This window comes from Balaenoptera musculus, chromosome 20 (genome assembly GCF_009873245.2).
Source record: "Balaenoptera musculus isolate JJ_BM4_2016_0621 chromosome 20, mBalMus1.pri.v3, whole genome shotgun sequence".
NCBI classification, from domain to species: domain Eukaryota; kingdom Metazoa; phylum Chordata; class Mammalia; order Artiodactyla; family Balaenopteridae; genus Balaenoptera; species Balaenoptera musculus.
Window position 1 is genome coordinate 8,450,162 of NC_045804.1, and position 21,962 is coordinate 8,472,123.

Genomic DNA, 21,962 nt, shown 5'->3' on the forward strand with positions numbered 1-21,962 from the left:
GTGCACTTGTGCGTCTGGGCACGGACACCGTGAGTGTGGACAGTGTGGTTTTGGCTCTTTAAAAAAAATTGTAGTAAAGTACATACAATGTAAAATTTACCATCTTAACCGTGTGCGGTTCAGTGACGCTAGGTACGTTCACATGGTTGTACAACCATCCCCACCATCCGTCTCCAGAGCCTTTTCCTCTTCCCAAACTGAAACGGTCCCCATCCCCCACTGCCCCTGACAGGTTGGCTTTCAAGGGTGGATTAATCTGGGTTGGGCACCAGGACCAGATGACCAGGTGACCTGTAGAAAGGCTCTTTTTCCCTAGATCACCCCTTCCCACACCCCCTTCATCTGTATTTAGACTCCCACTCAGGTGGCCTGGGGACATTTGGAAATTCATTCCAACCACCCAATTTGGCAATTGCACGGAAACTTCCCAAGCGTTGGGGGTGGTAGTGGGCGGGCAGGGGAGGCTAAGTGGGTGCATCTGAAGTCCCCTCATGCTGAGAGGCTGCTTGTGCCCCTCTCACCAGGGCCAGGGGGGTGGGGAGGCTCTGTGAGCCCCTCCCGACACAGCCCTGGGCTAAGAGTCGGAAGAGAAGTGAACTTGACATTGGAATTAGGAAGATGTCTGGACAGGGGCCTTTTGAGGAGTCAGCACGGAAGGTGGAATTGTACAGCTGAGCCTCCCTGGGCACCTTTGTCTGAAGGTTGTCAGGAGACAGCGTTTTTCAATTCATGTCACTGCTCCAACCAACCACTTAGAGTAAAATTGCCCATAAAAGTGAACTTAAATTACAAGTGATAAAACCACAACCCCCTCTCCCCTCGGCTGACCCTCTCTGCTTTCCTCGGGAGGAGCTCAGATTCCTTGTGACAAGAGTAATGAGGAAGCTTCAGATACATTTCCAGTGCAGTCACCGTAAATTGAAAATCTTTGTTTTCTAGGGCTGGGGGGACCGTGGGCCTCCTTGTTAACTCCTCCTGGGAAGGGGACCTGCCGTCTCTGGACCAATTTGTCTCTCCTCCTCTTCTTCCTGCTGTGATGTCCTTTTGGGACCCGTGGGGCCACTTGTGTCCAGTCCAGACCAGGAGGCTACTCAGCTAATAACCCTCGGTGACGCCCATCAGCCCTGGGCCCCTCTCACTCACCCACCCCCTCTCTCCTAACATGCTTTTCTTGACCATATTTTCAACCTTTAAACCAGTTCTTCCGGGGGTAGGGGGAGGGCAGGTACACCTGGTTCATTACCTTGTTAATTCGTTCATGAACACAATACTTATTGGGTCAGATCCTGTCCCAGCTCTGGGCTTTCAAAGATAACCTGGCCCTGCCCTGGAGGGGTCCCGGTTGTGAGGAGGTGACTCAGGGCAGTGCAGAGGGATGGTAGGGAGGGGAGTGGGATGCTGGGGCAGGGGGATCGAGGGAGAAGGGCGTCTCACTCTGACCACAGGTCCAAGGAGGGCTTCCTGGAGGAGGAGGCAAGGTTTGAGTCCAGGAGCAGGAGGTGAGAAGTCTCTGGAGAGGATCAGATGGAGCCAGGGATGACTGACCAGGTGGACATTGTGGAAAGATCTCTCTAGAAAAGAGTCAGGCAAGACAGGAGGGAGGCAGAATGGAGAGGAAATTATCTCAAGATTCTAGCTGAAAAATGACCGGGACCTTAAGTGAGGGGTGTGTGTGTTGGGGGTGGGGATGGGGTAAGGAGTTGCCAGACTCGGAAATTCAGAAGGTGAACCTTATGACTAAAGTAATAATAATCAATGGAACTTTCACTCTCCTTGCCCCACTTGATCCTACCAGGAACCCTGTGAGGTAGGCATTTTTATTTGTCTTTTGCTGATGAGAAAAATGAAATCCCTAGAGGCTTATGGCCCCTCCAAAGTTAGCAACAAAACTGGGACTGGGGCCCAATCTCTGCTGGCAGCCTGGGGCTCCAATTTCAGGATGTCACTGTGGTCCAGTGACCTACCATTGTGCTGTCTGATGCCCGGTGGCCCTGGGGAGGAAGGAGAGCTCAGTGGGTAGGAGTGTGGGCGCTGGAGCCCACTGCCTGGGTTCCAATCCCAGCTCCACGCCTTCCTGGCTATATGATCCTGGGTAAATGACTAAACCTCTCTGTTTCCTAATCTGTAAAGAGGGGAGCAGGATGGGAATGGGTCTGATCTCATAGGGTAGTTGCCCAGATGAAAGGAATTGAAGAATTGATGAGTTGAAAGCACGTAGAATGGTGCCTGTGTTCAAAATGGTAGCCATGAAGGTAAGGAAGACGACACAGGCTCTAGGAAGTCAGTGTGGGGTCATTTTCCCAGGAGAGGGCTGTGACTTGCTCATCTGACCTCTCAGTGGCCCTGGGGTCTGGGGCTGGGGCCAGGGGTGTCGTCAGGGTTGAGGCAACCAAAGGAAGCCCCCATGACTTTGTTGGCACCACCCATGGCCACAGAGGGACAACATGTTGCCTGGTAACCAGCCGGAAAGGCAGTGTGGGAAAATCAAGCATGTGACTGGTGCAGGTAGCAGCAACTAGACCCACCTACGGTTTATATTTTCAGAATCGTCTTAGTTTTCTCAGACCCAGATTCCATGAGGGAAGAGCAGCCACCCCCTTCCTCACTTCTGCAAGAGGAATCATCACTTTGTCTTTCTATTTGCGGTTCTCAGTTGAGTGGAGGAAGTGGGGAGGGGGACCAGGGTCTGTCCTAAACCCGGAGCTTTATAGCCCAGGACAAAAACGATGCTCCATCTGACTGGACGACTTTGGGGTCCAGCCACACTGGAAAGAAAACAGGGATCCTACAGAGGAGGATGTAAAACCTGCTCGACACTTAAAAATACCACCAAATATTTCATGAAGTCTCCAGGTTGTGGGAACTGTTTCCTGTGATGGCTCCAGACCCCTGGGGTCCTGGGCTTATTCCCCTTTGCTTTCTGAGTAATTCAGCAAAAAAAGCTGAAGAAGCATGCCCTGCCTTAGAAGCCCTGGGTTTGAGAATCCTGTGTGGCCGTCTGGTTGGAAAGAGGGACTCATTGGAGGGTTGGACGGGTGGAGACGGGGGTGGGGGGGGGTGCTTGGCCATTTTTAAGTTTATAGATAAGAAATGGGGAGAAAATGGTTATAAGATTTTTGCACTCCTCTCTCCCCACTTAGCAGCAAAGGTTCTACCACTGGGGGAGCCAGCGTGGGGAAGCTGAGTGAGCCTGGGTGCGCTGGCTGGGGGAGGGCATGCCCTTCTCTGCTGGCCACAGGCCAAGCCCTGATGCCTTGATCCCCGTCGCCCGAAGCTCCCCTTGACATCTTTCCATCATGGCCTTGTCATCAGGTTATCATAAACATCGCTGAAAAGGCCACGTTAGGGCAGTTTGCTCAGGGGACAGTGTTTACCGAGCCTCTGAGGGTGTCTTGCTGAATGTGAGCGAGATAGTGCAGAGGCGTCCAGGTGCTCCTTTTCCACGTGGCTTGAATTGTCTCAAGGAGCCGGAGATGCGACCCAGGGAACTGATGATAACCGTGGCCTTTTGCCATGTGGATCCCTGAAGGGGCTCCCTGGGAGGTCTCGTGGATGCCTTCCAGCATCTGGACCACGAATCCAAGGGAGGCGGGAATGGGGGAGGTGGGCAGCTGCTGGGGGGGCTTCCCTGGGGGCCGACACTACTCCCTGCCTGGCTCAGCCGCTCAGTACAGACTTACTGAGTCATTGATCTAAAAGCCTCATCACCTCCGCAGGGGGTGTGTAGTCAGGCTTAGCAAAGGCTCCCGGATGGTGGGCGGGGGTATCCAGGACAAAGTTCACGCTGGCACTGTGGGGGCCAGGCAGGGGGCTTTGGGCCTGCCTCCCGGGAGGTGGACTGGGCAGATGGGAGGACATGTCCTTCAGGCTCCAGTGAGATGATCCAAAGTGTCCACCCTGGGTCACCAGTGGCAGCCCTGTTCCCATATGAAAGCCTGCGAGTGTGACCCAGCAGGCAGGGTCTGCCAGTGCGGCAGGGCTAGGCATCTCCGTGGGCCAGGAGCCAGTCAACAGAGCGGGATTATATCTTCTGGGGCACAGGTTTGGGGACCCTTCAGCTCCTAACAAATGCTGAAGCTGTGCTGAGGACCTCGGCGGGTGTTTATGGCACTTTGTGAACATTGGGTAAAGGTGCCCCCTCTGGGTGGACACAGCCCTGCAGGGATCAAGTTTGTGCAAATTAACAGAAGGTGCTCCTTCCTTCTGGCAGGTAACCCAGGCCAGGTACAGTCTTGGCAAGCTAGCTGGGGCTGGATCTCAGTCCCATTTGCCCCTCGTTGGGTCTCTTGTGCAGTGAAAAACCTATACAACCGTACATGGCTGCCCTGTTTGCTTCCTCTCCAAGAGTTTGCCAGGATTCATGCACTGACCTCACTTTCCTTTACAGTGTTCTCCCTGCCACTTATTCTGGGCTATAGGAACCAGGGTGGGCTCCAGGTCCCCCCCAACGCAAGCCTGTTTGGGAAGAGGGTTTTTGCTGTCTGTGGGTCCCTCTCAGGGCTCAGACTCTGAAGGGTTCTTCTCTCAGTAACTTAGGGGTGCCGCCAGGCCGGGGGAACTGCCCGCTCACCATGCCCCTGCCTTTCGACCTCATCTACACCGACTACCACGGCCTGCAGCAGATGAAGCAGCACATGGGACTCTCCTTCAAGAAGTACCGGTGAGAGGGCAGCGGGACGGTGGTGATGGCCCATGGCAGCCCCCGGGGTCTGGCTGCCGGCTGGTCCCCAGGGTGGGGGATTGCACTTTCCCAGGTTCCGCGGTGAAGAGAAGTCTCCCCCTCCCCCACTGCCTTCCTTCTCTGACAGCTCTGCCTCCTGACTAAGGCTGACTCAGATGACGATTAATAAACCACAGCCAGGCGATCCAGGCCCCTCTGCTGCTGGACAGGCTGGGGGGCAGGGTCAGAGCTGACCCAGATGGAGGGGGCAGAGGAATTGCAGGGAGTGGTGGAGGGGAACAAGGCAGGTAACGGGGCGTGACCTCTGTGTGTGGGGACCCAGCAGCCCCCTCCCCACTCCCTCCTCCACCCCACCCCCTCCAGGGCAGGAGGAAAGACAATGCCATAGCTCTGTCTCTCTGCAGCCAGCTGGGTAAGGGGTTTAATTTAGCACAGAGAGCCCTGCTATTTATTACGTTTGCTCTAGTCTCATTGACTATCCCACATGATTTTATTAGGAAAAAAAAAGTGACAGGCAGCGTTATTACTTTTATTATTAATGCATGTTCTCCATGCACTGGGGGCCTTTTCCTGCCATCCCCGCCTCTTCCGGGGGAGGAGTGCCGACCTCAGCAGTCTGGACAATTATGGGTCACCGGCAAGGACTCTGGGCGAGGGAACGCCTTGTAGGGGCATCTGAGTCTCAGTGGTTTTCTTCAGGTGCCCACTCCGGGGTGGCCCAGATGGAGGGAGAGGTTCTGGGCTTTGGCCCATTGACAGCAGCCTCAATGGGCCAAAGGGTGGGACAGAGCCTCCACCGCCTGGGAGGCCCACCTGAAGTGGCCACACTTGCAGGAGACTTTGAGGCACGATGGGCACGATGGGCCCGTGGCAGTGGCTGGTACCCCTGGGGCCCTGCTCTTCTGCGTCTCAGCCCAGATAACCCAGGCACATCCTGCGGGTGTCAGGCTCCTGGGCAGAGGGACTGTGGACTCCCTGCCCAGGAAAGTAGAAATCGTACAAGTGACCCCTGGGGCAGTGGGGAGGGATCCCATTCCAGGCTGGGCCTCCCCTTCTAGGCTCCCTTGGGGCAGCTATAAAAACTAACAGTATCTGAGTTAGTGGTCCCTGGTTCAGGTGTATCACTAAGACTCTGAGACAGTTATCCCCATTTGACTGATGGGGAAGCTGACCCAGAGAGGTTAAAGCACTTGCCTGTGGTCACACAGCCAGCTAGTGTTGGAGCCCAAGCCCTGACCACACATCACACTACCCTGACCAGCCACCTTCGGGTTACAGAGCCCACGGCTGGCACAATCCCAGCCCAGGGAGACACAGGGAGGTTGGTGACCCTGGTTCCTGATCCCGGGGGGGTGGATAGGTGCCGCATCCGGGTCATCGACACCTTCGGGACAGAACCTGCGTACAACCACGAGGAGTACGCCACGCTGCACGGCTACCGGACAAACTGGGGCTACTGGAACCTCAACCCTAAGCAGTTCATGACCATGTTCCGTGAGTGTCCGGCCGCTGGGCGGTGGTGGGGGCCTCTCCGAGGTGGCCCGGGAGGAGGCCACCATTCCTTCCTTTTGGGGCCTGTGCGGGGAGGGGAACACACCCCCTTGGCGTGTCCCCTCGGACGGGAAAGCCTCGATCCCCTCTCTGCAAATGTGTGAGCCACAGAGGAAGCCTCCGGTGGTGTGTAGGGAGGGGGCAGCCTGGGTGCGGGGGGAAGCGTGGTGACCTTTCCAACACCCGGAGGATGCAGCCTTTGTCCTCCTGGAGCACACGTTGCTCTCTTGTTCTCGAGAGCGGGCTCAGCACAGGGTTGCAGAACAAAGAGGGTTCCGTGGCCTTTGAGAAAGAGAGACATTCCAACGTGGAGGGAGACTTCAGTGAGTGGCGAGGGGGCAGCATAGGGAGGCTTTCTAAGCAGAGGGAACAGACGTAGTGAAGATGGATATGGAAAGAACGGAAGGTTCTGGAAATGCAAATGCTCCGGGAGGCTCCAGCGTTGGGGATGATGGGAAGTAAGGCTGGAGGTGGGGTGGCTGGGGCCCCTGTGGGTGACGGGCTTCGGGCAAGGGATGCCATTTGAGCTAAGCTTTTGCGATTTTTAAAAAAATTTATTTAATTTATTTATTTTTGGCTGCTTTGGGTCTTCGTTGCTGTGCGTGGGCTTTCTCTAGTTGCGGTGAGCGGGGGCTACTCTCGTGTGTGGGCTTCTCATTGCGGTGGCTTCTCTTGTTGCAGAGCACGGGCTCTAGGCGAGCAGGCTTCAGTAGTTGTGGCCCGTGGGCTCAGTAGTTGTGGCTCGCGGGCTCTAGAGTGCAGGCTCAGTAGTTGTGGCGCACGGGCTTAGTTGCTCCGCGGCATGTGGGATCTTCCCGGACCAGGGCTTGAACCCGTGTGCCCTGCATTGGCAGGCAGATTCTTAACCACTGGGCCACCAGGGAAGCCCGCTTTCGCGATTTTTAATGAGACTTTAAAATATATACACACTGACCTCCCCTCTTACATGCAGCGTGCTGAAAATAATTTAACCTTTTCTTGACAACTCAGGGTCAATGCTCTATCTCTCTGGTGTGGGGCCTGCCCTGCAGGGCCGGCAGAGGTGTGCAGAGCCGCGTCCCCTGCTGAGTGGTCCCTTCTCCTGTCGCTGTTTGGTGTGGCGCCTTTTCTCCTACTTGGGAGACTGTCAGCTGTCACTTTTAATCGTCGTCAGGCTATCTGCATCCAGCAGCATCTTGGATGTCTAATTGGCGGCTCTTTGAAGGCTGTGGGTCAGAAAGCCGGATAAGCGCCCTCGTTAGGATTGTCTCTAAATTAAGAGTGAGCTTGGTTCCAAGCAGGGTCCCGAGGAACTTGCTCGTAAGTAAAGTAGCTGATCTCTGCTGAGCCTGTCAAATGAATGCATCCCTTTTGGGTGCTTAGGGACTGCTTTTTTATTACTCTTCAGGCTCTAGGCTGTATTAGAGGCAGACAAGATTTCTGAATAATACATGAGTAACGGCTTGATTGGATCCCAGAAGGTTGGGAAGGTGGGAAGTTTCCTTGGAGCCCAGATGAGGAAACTGAGGCCCAGAAAGGTGGAATGTCCTGTCTGAGGCCACATGGCTCTGTGGGGACCAGACTCCCTCCCCATAGCCCGTTGCAAGGTTGTATGAGGCTTCTCCAAGAGAAGAGTGACTGTCCTAACGGGTCATCTGGTGGCGTTGTGCTCCCAGCAGAGTGATTGGCGTGGGATGGGTCCTGAGGAGATTTCTGGAAGGAAAGGAAGTGGGGGTGGGGAGTGGTGGTGATGCTCTAGGCTGTGGAAACAGCGTATGTGATAGCAGAGCAGAAAAAATACCATCGAGGATCTGGGAGCAGAGGGGTGGGGTCTTTTAGCAAAGACTCCTGAGTTTACATTGGATATAGTAATTCGAGGTTCACTGTAGGTTCTTGAGCTAGGGAATATCATGGAGAAATTTTTTTTTTTTTTTGGTCACACCGGGCGCCTTGGGGGATCTTAGTTCCCTGACCAGGGATTGAACCCAGGCCCTCGGCAGTGAAAGCACGGAGTCCTAACCACTGGACCTCCAGGGAATTCCCCCCCCAAATTTTTTGAGATACATTGTTCTGACAGACTGCAGATGGCCAAAGGGACAGTGGTAGAGGACGGGGAAGCAGGAGATGGGTTAAGAGCCCTCTGCGATAATCTACAGTGAGAAAATGAGGAGTTGCCCTGGAGTAAAACCCACTGGATCTAGAGTTCCAAACCCGGCAAACTCCTACTCATCCTCCAAAACCCCATGTCAAATGTCTCTTCTTTTTACTGTCACTTTCACTGATCCCCTTATCTATTCCAGGCAGAATGTTTTTACAACTCTTAAACCTAATTCTGTTAAAGCATATATTGAAATAGAGTTATTTGCTTATACATTTATTTCCACTGATAGATTATGTATGAATCACTCAAAAAGGAGCCACTGACTGATTTATCTTTATTTCCCTGGAGCCTATCGAGGTCCTCAGAAAAATGTTAATTGACTGAATCAATTAAAGAAAGAGAGAACAAGAAACAGACTTGCCTGTCTTAATGATATACCAAGTCCAGGAAGGAATTCATGAGCAGACCTCTTTCCCCAGCTATTGATAGCTGGTTGATTTCCCCGAAGAGCTAACTGGGAGGCTGGCTGCCTCGCCCTGCCTCGCCCTGCCCCCAGGAGCTCTTTGCTTAATGGTCCCTGTTATTTCAGTTGGTTGCAATACTTCGCTGTCCCACGCCCACTAGTTGAGCAAATTGTTCTAAACCTGTCCCTTCTGGTGGAGTTGGTGGAATGAGATTTTCTTCATCTCTGAGAATAGGGAGGAAATGGCGAACGGGAGAGAGACCTGGGTGCAGCCCCAGCTAGAGCCAGAGGGTAGGGACAGAGGCCAGGGTGGGGCTGGGCAGGCAAACTGGGTCAGGGAGGGTCTGGTCTACCCTCCTGGGGCCTCTCCCTGGCCTGGCAGAGCCTCCTGAGACAGGAGAGCTGCCTGAGCTCTGACCATCACAGAAACAACTCCAGGCCTCCAGGGCCCCCCCTTATGCCTCTGAAGCCCTAGAGGAGAGATCATTTTGTTCTGCAGCCCGTCTTTATAGTGGTCGGATTTTCAGACTCAAGAATCCGTGAGCTTTCTGGGGCACTTCGACAGAAAACCACCACCTGTTCTAAGGTGCGCCAGATATTGATTATAAGTTTTGTGGGTATTGAGAGGGATGGGTAGACATATTGTGTTAAATCTACACATTTGATTAAAGTATGCATCCCAATTTCAGACATGCTAAAATGTGAAAAAACGTGCATCTGAAACGAAGAAATAGGGTATTTGGCATCGGGACTGTTCTGGGAAATCAAGGGTGTATGGCTGTAACCAACCTACTCCCCGCAGCCTCTCCCACCTGGGAAGGTAGAGTAGGTTTAATTGGGTTCCATAAGCATTCTATTCAAGGTTCTCTACGTGGAAGGGAGGGATCATGTGACTTGCAAATGGATGGCACTTGTGCCAACACCTCTACCCTGTGCCACGGCAGACAGAGCCAATCAGTGACATTCCTGCAGCATGGCCGAGGAACTGGAGCCCTAGCTGAAACGCATTCCTTGCCCCTGGTGTGCTCGGTTCTGGGAGGTGAGGCAGGGTACGATCCGCGCTTTGCCGGAGACCTAACCGCAGTGGATGGGGCCACAAGGGAGGGCACGTGGGCCCCAGAGAAGGCTTCTGGGAGGAGAGGAGGTGACATGTGAGTGGGACCCTGGAGCGGAATAGGATTTTCTCATCCTAGAAAAGGATGGTGGGCGCTCCAGGCAGAGGGAAGGGCAGGGCAGAAGCTGAAAGGTGTGAAAGGGAAGATGTTCCATGCATTTGTGAGCCAGCCGGCCGGGCGCTCCCGTGTGCCGGGGACACAGACAGAGCTTTTGCTCTCATGGGGCTTAGATTCTGATGATGATACACAACCAAATCAATATATACTATCGCATCTGGTCAGTGAGTGCTGGGACAAAAAATAACGCAGGGAAAGGAGACAGAGTGGGATTGGGGTCAGGAAAGACCTCTCAGCAGGGCCTTGTGAGCAAAGAGCCGCGTGGAGAGAGGGCTGGGGAGGTGGTAAGAGATGCCGTGGGAGGGGGCCAGGGCACTGATGGGTGGATGCTCTCCCCGCCCCAAACCGGACCCCTTACCTCCCAGCCCCCTTCCCCATCCGTGCCAAACAGGGAGCCCTCCGATGGGACTGGGCCGGGTAGACCCAGGGCGTGCCCTTGGCTGTCTGGTAACCCTCTTCCTGACCCCGTGGTCTGGCTGCAGCTCACACCCCGGACAACTCCTTCATGGGCTTCGTGTCCGAGGAGCTCAACGAGACGGAGAAGCGGCTCATCAAAGGCGGCAAGGCCAGCAACATGGCCGTGGTGTACGGCAAGGAGGCGAGTATCTGGAAGGTGAGCCCCGCTGACCGCAAGCACCAGCCCTCGGCCCCCCGGGGCTCCCAGCCCCAGGATTCGGCTCCCATCCACCGCCCCCAGCACTGGGCGACGGTGGAAAACAGCCCCCACTAATGGGTCAGAAAAGAGGCCTCTAACTGCCTTTGGAAATACCAGCCGGGGGGCTCATGCCTCACCCCTCTCCCTGCTCCCACGCTTTGCAACAAATTCAAATGGCTTAACCTTGCACCCTCCCTCGGGTGGATCAACAGACACTCTAACCCCGCAAAGGGGGTTTAGGCTAGACGCGGGGATTCTGTGGGATGGGAGGCAGTGGAGAAGCAGGAGAGGACTAGGAACTGGAACCCCATCTTCAGGGCGGGGGTCCCACGAGAAGCACCACCAGCATGGGAGGGTACCCACTCACCCGGCCACTGACTTGTTCTCTCTCCTCTTTTCTCTCTGCCCCCCTGGCAACGAGGCAGCTCCAGGTATGCCGCGTGTTCCCTTTGCCTCCTGCCCCCCTCTGCTCTCTATAGGGTCTCCCCTGGGGGTGCTCCCAAGGTGGGCTTTCCGGGGTTTGTGGCTCCTGTGGATGGACCAGACCTAGGTGGGAGGAGGGTGATGGGGACAGCAGGGTCTCAGGCTCTTCCCGGGGCCCTCTGAGGGGAGGCAGGCCCTGGAGGTCAGGGTCCAGCTGCGCGTGGCGCAGGGCAGCTCCTAGGATGGGCTATTGACCTAAGGCAGGCGGCATGAGGCTAAAGGTTAAGAATAAAGATGCCGATCGTGGGGAACATTGAGCAGCCCCTGTACCCCATGTCGAGCTTGTCACATGACCATCTTAGTTAATGATTCTCATGCTGTGTTGATTAGGATTAAGTCCAGCTGTCACAGAGAAACCCTGAATAATAGTGATTGAGGCAAGATGGAAGTATGTCTTCTTTTCTGTTTTCAAACTCTGGAGGTGTCAGTCCTGGCCTGACACCTGGGGCTCTTCTCCCCTGGTTGACCCGCCCTGTTTAGTTCCCACCCTGGTCTTGCCTCATCGTTTAAGATGACCACAAACAGTGCACAGTCATTACATCTGCCCTCCAGCTGGGAGGGGGTGGGGGAGGTGGAGGAGGAGGGGGAAGAAGAAGGGGCAGGGGAAGGTCAGGTTTAGGGACATCTCCTGACCGTTTTATGCGCATCTCTTCCCCATATGGCCCTGTGGCTAGGTCTTGGTCCCATGGCCATGCCCAGTCTCAGGGGATGCTGGAAGTGGCTGTGCCCCCGGCAACCAGGTGCCCAGCTCAGCCCTGGAGTTCTGTGACTGAGGAAGGGGGAGGAAAGCGATATTATGGGACATCTCATGGTCTGTGCCACAACAACCCTATGAGGTCATAGCCATGGCTAACACTGGTCCATCCAGAGCTTACTATTGCCAGGTGCTCGCATATATTTTCTCACTTGACCATCAACTATGAGGTTAGAGTGACAAGCTAGTTAAGTGGTGGGGCTGGGATTCGAACCCACATCTAACTCTAAGAGCCAGAACACTTAACTCCGACTCTACATAGCCTCCCCAGTTATGACGCCTTGGATAGAGGCAGAGAGAAGCTCTGGATTAAGCTGGACTACGGGTCCAAGCCCTGGCTGAGACATCAGTGCCCACTGCCAGGTGTGGGGAGAGGGGCGAGGGGTCATCCTCATTTGATGCCAAACGAGCTGGCTGCCAGGATACCCGGGGTGCTGGGCAAGGGAGCGAGCACAGACGGTGTCTGCTTGTACCAGAAGATACCGTTAAGAAACTGCCCCAAGAGAATGAGAGGTTATGAGGACCGGGAAGAGAACAGTTGTATCTCTAGCTCAGGAGCTTCTGGGATAGCCAGGAGCAACGCTGTACAGCAAGAGACCTCAAAGCAGCTGCTTCCAAAAAAAGACATCTTTGCTCTGGTCTTTGTGACCCAAGGAAGGCACAGGTGGCCGGATGAAGAAAGGAATGACAGCAGCATCCTGGGACAAATGCCATCTAGAGTTCAGGGGACCAGGTGGCGAGAAGCGGAGGAGGGAGGAGGGTCGTCACATCCTTAGGGGAGCGGCAGCCGGGATCAGGGAGAGGGTTTTGGTGAATGCTGTGCCGAGGAGGCTTGTCTTATCCTGGGTCCCCAGAGCCGGAGGCTAGGGCTTAGATGCCGCTGTTTTAGGAGAGCCTGTCCCAGGGAGCGGGAGTGAGGGATGCGAGAGAGGCTGCTTGTCCGGACGCAGCAAACCCAGCCTCGCTGTTGGAGGAAACGTTCCAGACATCAGACGTGCTTCTGGGGGAGCTAAGGTGGACTTTTCAAACTGCAACTTGGCTCTGGTTGTTTTTCTTTTTTTTTTTTCTCCTCAGGTTTACTGAGGTATAATTGACAAAGAGAAATTGTATGTATTTAAGGTGTACAGCATGATGGCTTGATAAACATTTATATTGCGAAACGAGTGCCACCATCAAGCTAATGAACACATCCACCACCTCAGTTATCATGCGTGTGTGGTGAGAACATTTAAGATTGACTCTCTTAGCAAATTTCAAGTATACAATATAGGTTTATTAACTATAATCACCATGCTGGACATTAAATCCCTGAATTTATTTATCTTAAAACTGAAAGTTTGTCCCCTTTGACCCATATGTCCCACCCCACCCCACCGCCCAGCCCTTGACACACCATTCTACTGTTTCTATGAGTTTGACTCTTTTCAATTCTGCATATTAGTGAGATCATGCAGTATTTGTCTTTTTTTAACTCAGAGAGTCTTGATTAGCCTTTTAAATGAAGCAGAATAACATAGAAACAATAGAATAAAAGGATATCAGAGGACTTTATATGTATTAAGAGTAATTATTGTTTTGTAAAACTTTAAGTTTTCATACATAAATACACACACGTGTATGATTAGGTGAAAAAAAGTTGCTCAACAGTGCATGTAACGTGAACCCATTTGTGCATGTATGTGTGTGTTTTAAAGAAAATGTACATCTGCTTATAATGCATAAAAAATCTGAGGAAGGCACGCAAGAAACTGTTAATAATAGCTGCTCTGGTGATGGGCTCAGGAAGTTGAATGGGGGCTTTGGAGATACTTTCTAAACACTTTACGTCCTTGATTTGATTTTTTTCTAGGGCCATAATTCAGTTTTATAATAAGTAGTCCTTTTAAAATTTTGGTGTGATTACTTATGTTATTTGGCTTTGAATCTACCATTTTATTAGTTGGTTTTTTTTTTTTTTTACCTGTTCCATGTTCTTTTTCCGCTCATTTCTTATCTTTTTACATTGATATATTTTTAAAAATCCACCTTTCTTTAGCTAATTGTACTTTCATATTCTTTTGGTTCTGATCTTCTTAATATTTTTTTACTCTTTATTTTTATACTCTTAGGCTACCCTAAAGATTATAACACGCACCTTTGACTTATCAAAGTCTAAGCCAATACTTTTACGTTTCATTGGGTTATAAAAGAACTTTAAAATGTTTTATTTCTATCCAGCCCCAACTTATATGTTTTATGGTATTTTAATACTCTCCAAATATTTTATACCCCACGATACATAATTATTATTATTGTTGTTGTTGCTACTGTTGTTTTGCGAGGTCAATATTCATTTACATTTACCCACATTTACCCTTTGTATTGTTCTGTGTTCCTTCTTACATCTCTGAGATTCCATTTGGAATCATTGTCTGTCTCCAGAAGAAACCAACTTAGTCTGGGACTGCTGTTTTTGATTTTCTAAAATTGTCTCAGAGGATATATTCATTATGTACAAATTCTAGCTTGTCCTCTGCCTTCTGTCATTTCTGTTGAGAAGTCAGTGTAGGTCTGATTGTTCCTTTTAAAAGTAATTTCTTTTTTGTGTTTTCCTTTGCCTGCTTTTAAGGCTTCCGTTTGGTTTTCAGAAGTTTTACTATGATAAGGCTCAGTGTGGTTTTTTGCTTGTTTATTTGTTTTGTTTTTATCCTACATGGAGTTTGTAGATCTCTTTGGATCTGTGGTTTGATCTTTCACTAATTTTAGAAAATTCTCAGCTACTCTCTCTTTAAATGTTTCTTCTGCCCCGATCTCTCTCCTGTTCTTCTGGGACTCCATTTACACAGACATTAAATCTTCATTATATCCCCTTGTCGCCAACATTCTTTTCTGCAGTTTCCATCCTTTAGTTTCTCTATGCTTCATTCTGGATGTTTTCTTTTGTTCTTTCAGTAAGTGAAGTTTCTCTTCAGCTGTGTTTAATCTGCTGTTAAATCCATCCATTTAGTCTTTAGTTTCTGCCACTGTGGTTTTTTTTTTCCATTTGATTTCAAATTTTATCTTCTATTTCCTAGACTATATTCAGCATATTTATCTTAAAGTCTGTGCCTGGTAACTCCAGCATATAGATCTCGTATGAATCTGTTTTTATTGTCGTTTCTCTTGGGTGTTGATCATATAGTCTTGTCTCTTTATGTACATGATTTTTTTAAAAAAATCAAGGTATTTAAATTTTTAAATTTAAAAATCTATTTTAACAGCTTTATTGGGGAAGATTGACATGCAATACACTAAACTTGTTTAAAGTGTATAATTTTATGGCTTTTGACTTATGTGAAACCATCACCACACTCATGAGAGAGAATAGATCCACCACCCCTGAAATTTCCTCCTTCCCTTTGGCATCTCTTCCTCCTATCTCTCCTCTCCTCCTCATCTCCAGGCAACCAGTGATCTGCTTTCTGTCACTATGGATTAGTTTTCATTTTCTATTAATATAATTTTATATAAATGGAATCATATGGTATATACTCATTTTTGTCCGGATTTTCTCACTGAGTATTATTATTTTGAGATTCCTTCATCCTGTTGCATGTAACGATAGTTCATTCCTTTTTATTTGCTGAGTAGTATTCCATTGCATGGATGGACTACACTTTATTTATCCATTCACCTGTTAGTGGACATTTGGGTTGTTTCCAGTATTTGGCTATTACAAATAAAGCTGTTATGAACATTCACGTACAAATCTTTGTACACACATATGCTTTCATTCCTTGTGGGTAAATACCTAGGAGTGGATGGCTGGGTCATATTGTAGAACTATGTTTAATGTTTTAAGAAAAGTGGTTTTGCCATTTTACAATCCTGCCAGCAATGTATGAGAGTTCCAATTCCTTTACAAATTCATCAATACTTTGCATGGTCAGTCTTTCTAATTTTAGCCATTTTAACAGGTGTGTGGTAGTATCTTATTGTGGGTTTAATTTGTAATTCTCTAATGACTAAGGATGTTGAAGATGTTTTTGCGTGCTTATTTGTCTTCCATTTATCTTTTTTGGTGAAATACCTTCAAAAATGTTGCCCATTTAAAAGATTGGGTTGTTTATTTTCTTATTATTGAGTGGTTAGAGTTCTTTACATATTCTGGATATAGGTTCTTTAACAAATAGATGCTTTGAAAAACTTTTCTCCCAGGCTGTGGCTTGTCTTTCTCTTAACAGCATCTTTCAAAGAGCAAAAGTTTTTAATTTTAATGAAGTCCAGTGTTGTCTTTTATGGATTGTGCTTTTGGTGTATCCAAGAAATCTTTGTCTAACCCCAGGTCACAAAGATTTTTCTCCTATGAGTTTTATAGTTTTAGGTTCACATTTAAGTCTGTGATCCATTTTGAATTAACTTTTATATATGATATGAAGTATGGGTTGAAGTCCTTTTTTCCCTTCCCTTTCCTTTTTTTTTTGCATATAGAGTGATCCATGACTGTTTGTTGAAAAGATTATCCTTCCTCTACTGAAATGTCTTTGCATCTTTGTCAGGATTCAATTGACCCTACATATGTAGGTCTATTTCTGGACTGTCTGTTCTGTTCTGTTGATCTGTCTCTCTTGATGCCAATATCACACTGTCTTGATTACTGTAGCTTTATAATAAGTCTTGAAATCAGGTGATATAAGTCTGCCCAATTTCTTCTTCTTTTTCAAAGTTATTTTGTCTCTTCTAGGTCCTTGCATTTCCAAATGAGTTTTAGAATTAGCTTGTCAATTCCTATTTTAAAAAGCCTGCTGGGATTTTGACTGGGATTTTATTGGTTCCTTTTTCTTTTCTTTTCTTTTTTTTTATTTTTGAGAAAAACTACCTCTAGGTAGTTCTGGAAAGTGAATATGAAAAACTGTAGAAATAATTTGAGGTCAAACATGATGCTCTCTTCTTCCAGAGAGGATTTACTTTTTTTTTTTTTTTTTTAATAAGTGGGCTGCAACGCCTAAAGACCTTTGCATAGAGCTTTTTTTTTTTTTTAATTATTTATTTTATTTATGGCTGTGTTGGGTCTTCGTTTCTGTGTGAGGGCTTTCTCTAGTTGTGGCGAGCGGGGGCCACTCTTCATCACGGTGCGCGGGCCTCTCACTATCGCGGCCTCTCTTGTTGCGGAGCACAGGCTCCAGACGCGCAGGCTCAGTAATTGTGGCTCATGGGTCTAGTTGCTCTGCGGCATGTGGGATCCTCCCAGACCAGGGCTTGAACCCGTGTCCCCTGCATTGGCAGGCATATTCCCAACCACTGCGCCGCCAGGGAAGCCCCAGGATTTACTTTTATTCTTAGATTACAGCTGGGGCCCTAGCAATCCCAGATCACCTCAACCAATGATAGTGATTGAGACAATTTTAAAAGGATTCAGCCCCTGCAAGAGCTGCTCTAGTTCTGGCCTGCCCTTTCTTCCAGGATGTAACTCCTCAGAGTTCCAACACAAAGTGTGGATTTCCGTCAGGGCTCCCCATCTTTGGCAGGCCCCAAACTCTGACTTCTGTCTCCCAGGTCTACTTAGCTGCCTAGATGCTGCCTCTGGAATCAGCAGGTGCCCCCAGGAGGAAAACCAACCCCAACACTGGCCTCAGCAATCTCTTTTCCTCCTTCTCCCAGGTCTTGGCCTTGTAATTCTTCATTCTTTGTTAGATTTTTCAGGGCCTTCATAGATGTTTTTTACATTTTCCCGTTTTTCCTAGTTCTCAGAGGCAGGGCTGATCTGCATTACCCAAAGTGGAAGGCCTCCTTGTGAAAAATGTATACAGTTTGAGTTTCAAAATGTGAATTGTTAACAATTATTCTGATGTCCATTGATAATATTCTTCAAGAGCTGTGGTTTGTAAAGTAAACCTGGGTTGGAGCTCCTGGTTGTCTGATCTCATGCTGGCCGGCGGGACGTGGGGAACCATGAGTTCTTTTCCTCTGACCCATTGGCCTGTTGGGAACTAATCCTTCCTGAAGAGAGCCCCACGCCCCACCCTTCTCCGTGATCTCGAAGCTACTTTCCCCTCCCTCTCTTCTGCAAGCCTCAGAAAAGCTCTAAAAAATAGAACCCGGCAGCCGATCCCATGCTTATTCCTGTTGAGGTCCTACACTGACCACAGCTCCCAGCTCAGAGCCCTGGCCGTAGGGTCAGATGGGTGCCCAGACGCTGAGGTGTTATCTATTCACCTATGCTCCATGCCTCCTCAGAGGTCCTTGGAGGTCATCAGGGAATCAGGGGAGGCCAAGTAGCTCCAGCTGGATACAATTAAACGTTGGTCTCTATAGGAGACCTTTGGAAAGAAAACAGGTCCATGGCTAAAAATAGTCCGGAGGCCTCTGGTCTAATCCAACCTCTGTAACTCATAGATAAAGAAATTGAGGACCAGAGAGGGCAGGGGCCTCCTCAGGGTCACACAGCTGGTTAGGGGCCAACCTGAGACTGGCCCCATGTTTTCCGACTTCCTGACCAGGGGTGTCTCTTCAGCTGGCTCTGCCGTCTGAGGTTGGAGCAAGGCTCCCATCCCCTCCTCCTCCTCTTCCAGGGGAAGGAGAAGTTCCTGAGCATCCTGAACAAGTACATGGAGATCCACGGCACCGTGTACTACGAGAGCCAGCGGCCCCCCGAAGTCCCGGCCTTCGTGAAGAACCACGGCCTCTTGCCGCAGCCTGAGTTCCAGCAGCTGCTGCGCAAGGCCAAAGTGAGCCCCACCCCGTCCTCCATCCTCACCCCAGCCCGGCCATAGATGTCCAGGAGGTGCCCATACGTGCCTGCCATGCCTGCCACCATCACTTGTGGCCCCCTTTACGTGTGGACATGCGCAGCACACTCTGCTGCCCTGAGCCTCGTGTCTGGGCCTCTTAGGGTCTGGTCAGAGCTGGGGGCGGAGATGGGGATGCCCATCAGGCAGGGGAGGCCCCACAGTGAAAGGGACCTGAGTGGGGCTCAGTGATGGTGAAGATGAGTTGGGCTGCCCACCTGCCCCCACCCCACCCTTAACACCAGTCCAGCCCAGCTGACTCCTGGACCTGGCTTTCAGAGCCACTGAGAGGGTGGAAGGGCAGGCTGGGGGCAAATGGCTGGAGTTCCCTCGGGGCACTAGTTCTGACGAACTGCTTCTGGAATTCCCTGAGCTGTGTCCCTGGAGCGTGATCCTGCTGTTGGGCCCTGAAGCATCAGCTAAGGCTGGAGGGTCTTTAGCCAGCTGCCAGGTCCTCTCCTGTTCTCACCATAACTTATTTCTTCAGGCCTCTTGGATGTGTGTGTGTGTGTGTGTGTGTGTGTGTGTGTGTGTGTGTCGGGGTGGAGAGAGGGTATCTTTGTGCAGTGAGCAACCTGAACAACCCTACATGGCAACCCCAGATTCAGAAGCACTTATTGATCACCTTTCAGGGGCCAACCCTATGAGCACTCCTAGTACAAGTCAGGTACTGAATGAATGTTTTTTGGGTGAATGACTAAAGGTCCTTTGAGGTCAGCTGTAGGAGTGGCCTGAAGCCTTCTAAGCTTGGGAACCCTTGTTCTTTTCCCCTCCAGAATCATAGCCTTTAGAGCAGGAGGAGGCCACTGATATGACCTAACTAGACGTCCTGATTTCACAATGGCTGAGGCACACAGCTGCTCTGGGCTCTCTGCTGCCCCAGCTGCCTCCTGTGAATGTCCCAACCCCAGCCTCGCTCCCAGCTTCCTGGGGCTCCTGGGCTGTGATACCCAACCTTCCCTGACCATCGTGCCGCCTCGGTTCTGCAGCTCTTCGTAGGCTTTGGCTTCCCCTATGAGGGCCCTGCCCCGCTGGAGGCCATCGCCAACGGCTGCGTCTTCCTGCAGTCTCGCTTCAGCCCGCCCCACAGCTCGCTCAACCATGAGTTCTTCCGGGGCAAACCCACCTCCAGAGAGGTGAGTGGGAAGGGCCCGGTCCCACATCGGGAGGGTCCGAGATGGGACCCCTGCAGTTCCTGGAAGGGGGGAGACTGAGACATGGGGTGAAGGGAGAGATGGGACAGGTGGGTGGGGGGCTCCTGCTCTTCACGCAGCCCAGCTTGGCAGGCAGAGGGAGCAGCGTCCCGTCTCTGTGCCCTGGCTAGGTGTTCTCCCAGCACCCCTACGCGGAGAAGTTCATTGGCAAGCCCCACGTGTGGACCGTCAACTACAACAACTCCGAGGAGCTTGAAGCGGCTGTCAAGGCCATCATGAGAACCCAGGTGAGACTCGGATCCAGTCGGGACCACCAGTATCCTGGACTTCGGGTCTTCGCTACAATTGGAAAAAAAGATGCTCCTCTCGGTGAATTCAGACTTGCAGGCCTGGGTTGGCAACTTGGATGCGTGTGTGTTTGTTGAGGGAGTGGGGGGAAAACCTGCCTCTGTGCCGTGAGCAACCTGCACAACCGTACACGGCAGCCCTGGATCCAGAATCATTTATCGCGCGTCTCTGGGGGCCGGGGCCTGTGAGCACTCCCGCCACAGGTTAAGTGCTGAGTAAATGTTTTCAGGATGAATGCGTGAAGGTTCTTCGAACTCCGCTGTCTCTGTGGTCTTTGAGCAGCACCTCTCAGACGATAATGTGCACACAGATCACCTGGGGATCTTGTTAAAGCTCAGGTTCAGAGTCAGCAAGTTGGGTGGGGCTGAAGCCCTGCATTTCAAACCAGGTCTGGGTGGTGCCGCCTTTGCGAAGCAAGTGGATAGAGCGTTCTGCGTTTCCTCCAGCAAGTGTGTAAGTGTTGGTGGGTGTGGGCGGAGGGCAAGGAGGGGTTTGTGCAGCTCCTCTCCTCGGTGGGCACCTCCGTGGCTTCTGATGGCTCCCTGTGCGTGTGCGCTCTCGTGGGGCCTTCATTTTGAGAAGCGGTCGGACTGTGTGAGCATGGGGAGGGGCGGCTCTGCTTGCCGTGATCCCTCTGGACCCATTTCTTGCTGTAGCTCGGACACCAGGCTGAGCAAAAAATCCCACTCCTGTCAGGTCCCCTTCTCTGCCCATCACCAAGGTCACCGAGCGTGCCCTCCCTGGCGGGGGTGCTGGGGGTGGTTGTGCTGCTCTGGGCGGACTTGTGGCAGAATCAGAGAGCATTAGGCTGCTGGGGCAGGGGCCACCACAAGGGAGAGCCCTGCCCAGGAGGACACACAGCTGTCTGGGGAGCTGGGGACACTCCGGGCTCGGGGCAGAGGCCAGCGTGCATCGATGCCCCATACGGTCTTAAGGGCTTAGCTTTGGGTCCAGAGCCCTGCTGGTTGTCCTGACCGTGAGGCAGCGTTGCATATTTTTTTAAATTTGTTTTTGGCCGTACCATGCAACTTGCAGGTTCTTAGTTTCCTGATCAGGGATTGAATCCAGGCCCCGGCAGTGAAAGTGCCAAGTCCTAACCACTGGACCACCAGTTTTTGGGTTTTTTTAAAAATTATTTATTTGGTTGCACCAGGTCTTAGTTGTGGCAGGCGGGCTCCTTAGTTGCGGCTCCCCGACTCCTTAGTTGTGGCATGTGAACTCTTAGTTGTGGCATGTGGGATCTAGTTCCCTGACCAGGGACTGAGCCCGGGCCCCCTGCACTGGGAGCTCAAGAGTCTTAACCACTGCGCCACCAGGGAAGTCCCTGCATTTTTTTTTCTTTTTAACACCCTCCTGCATCCCGTGGATCAGTCCCTCCCATTCAGCACTCCCAGCCTTAGCCCACCCCCTCAGCAAATGACCCCAGAAAATCCCTGCCCACCCTGCCCACTCCCTTCCTCTACCCACCCCACCCTCGTCCTTCCCTCCTGTCTGGGTGTGAGTGTTTCTCTAGTGAAAGTACCAAGAAAACTGCTGTGTCACAGCCTAGGTGCATCTCTGGTTGTGGCAGATGCGGCCAGGTTGACCCGCGAAGTGGCTGAACCCCTGGACCTCCACCAGTGGTGCAGGGAGAGCCCTCCACCCCCTCTTAAGCATCCGCTTAAACAAATCCTCCTCTGCTGGAAGTTCCTCCGGGTCCCGGACTGAGATTGGGTTCTTCCCGGAGCTGACCCCAGGCAGGGATTTGAGCACAAGTAGTTTATTTGGGGGGTGAGCCCAGGAAGGAAGGTCCTGGGGTGCCAGTGAGTCAGGGTG

General features: G+C 51.2%; 1 protein-coding gene across 2 annotated transcripts in view; it reads left to right on the forward strand.

The window, feature by feature from the left end:
• The window catches only part of MGAT5B (alpha-1,6-mannosylglycoprotein 6-beta-N-acetylglucosaminyltransferase B), a 67,747-nt gene that overhangs the window by 39,733 nt on the left and 6,052 nt on the right, over positions 1-21,962 (forward strand). The window contains exons 9-15 of one of the 2 annotated variants that reach the window (XM_036837108.1): positions 4,529-4,660; positions 6,042-6,175; positions 10,490-10,620; positions 11,088-11,093; positions 18,430-18,585; positions 19,635-19,781; positions 19,970-20,086. In XM_036837108.1, the coding sequence (XP_036693003.1) occupies positions 4,529-4,660; positions 6,042-6,175; positions 10,490-10,620; positions 11,088-11,093; positions 18,430-18,585; positions 19,635-19,781; positions 19,970-20,086 (823 nt within the window). The remainder of the gene's footprint in view (positions 1-4,528; positions 4,661-6,041; positions 6,176-10,489; positions 10,621-11,087; positions 11,094-18,429; positions 18,586-19,634; positions 19,782-19,969; positions 20,087-21,962) is intronic. The other variant, XM_036837109.1, reaches the window with a different exon arrangement.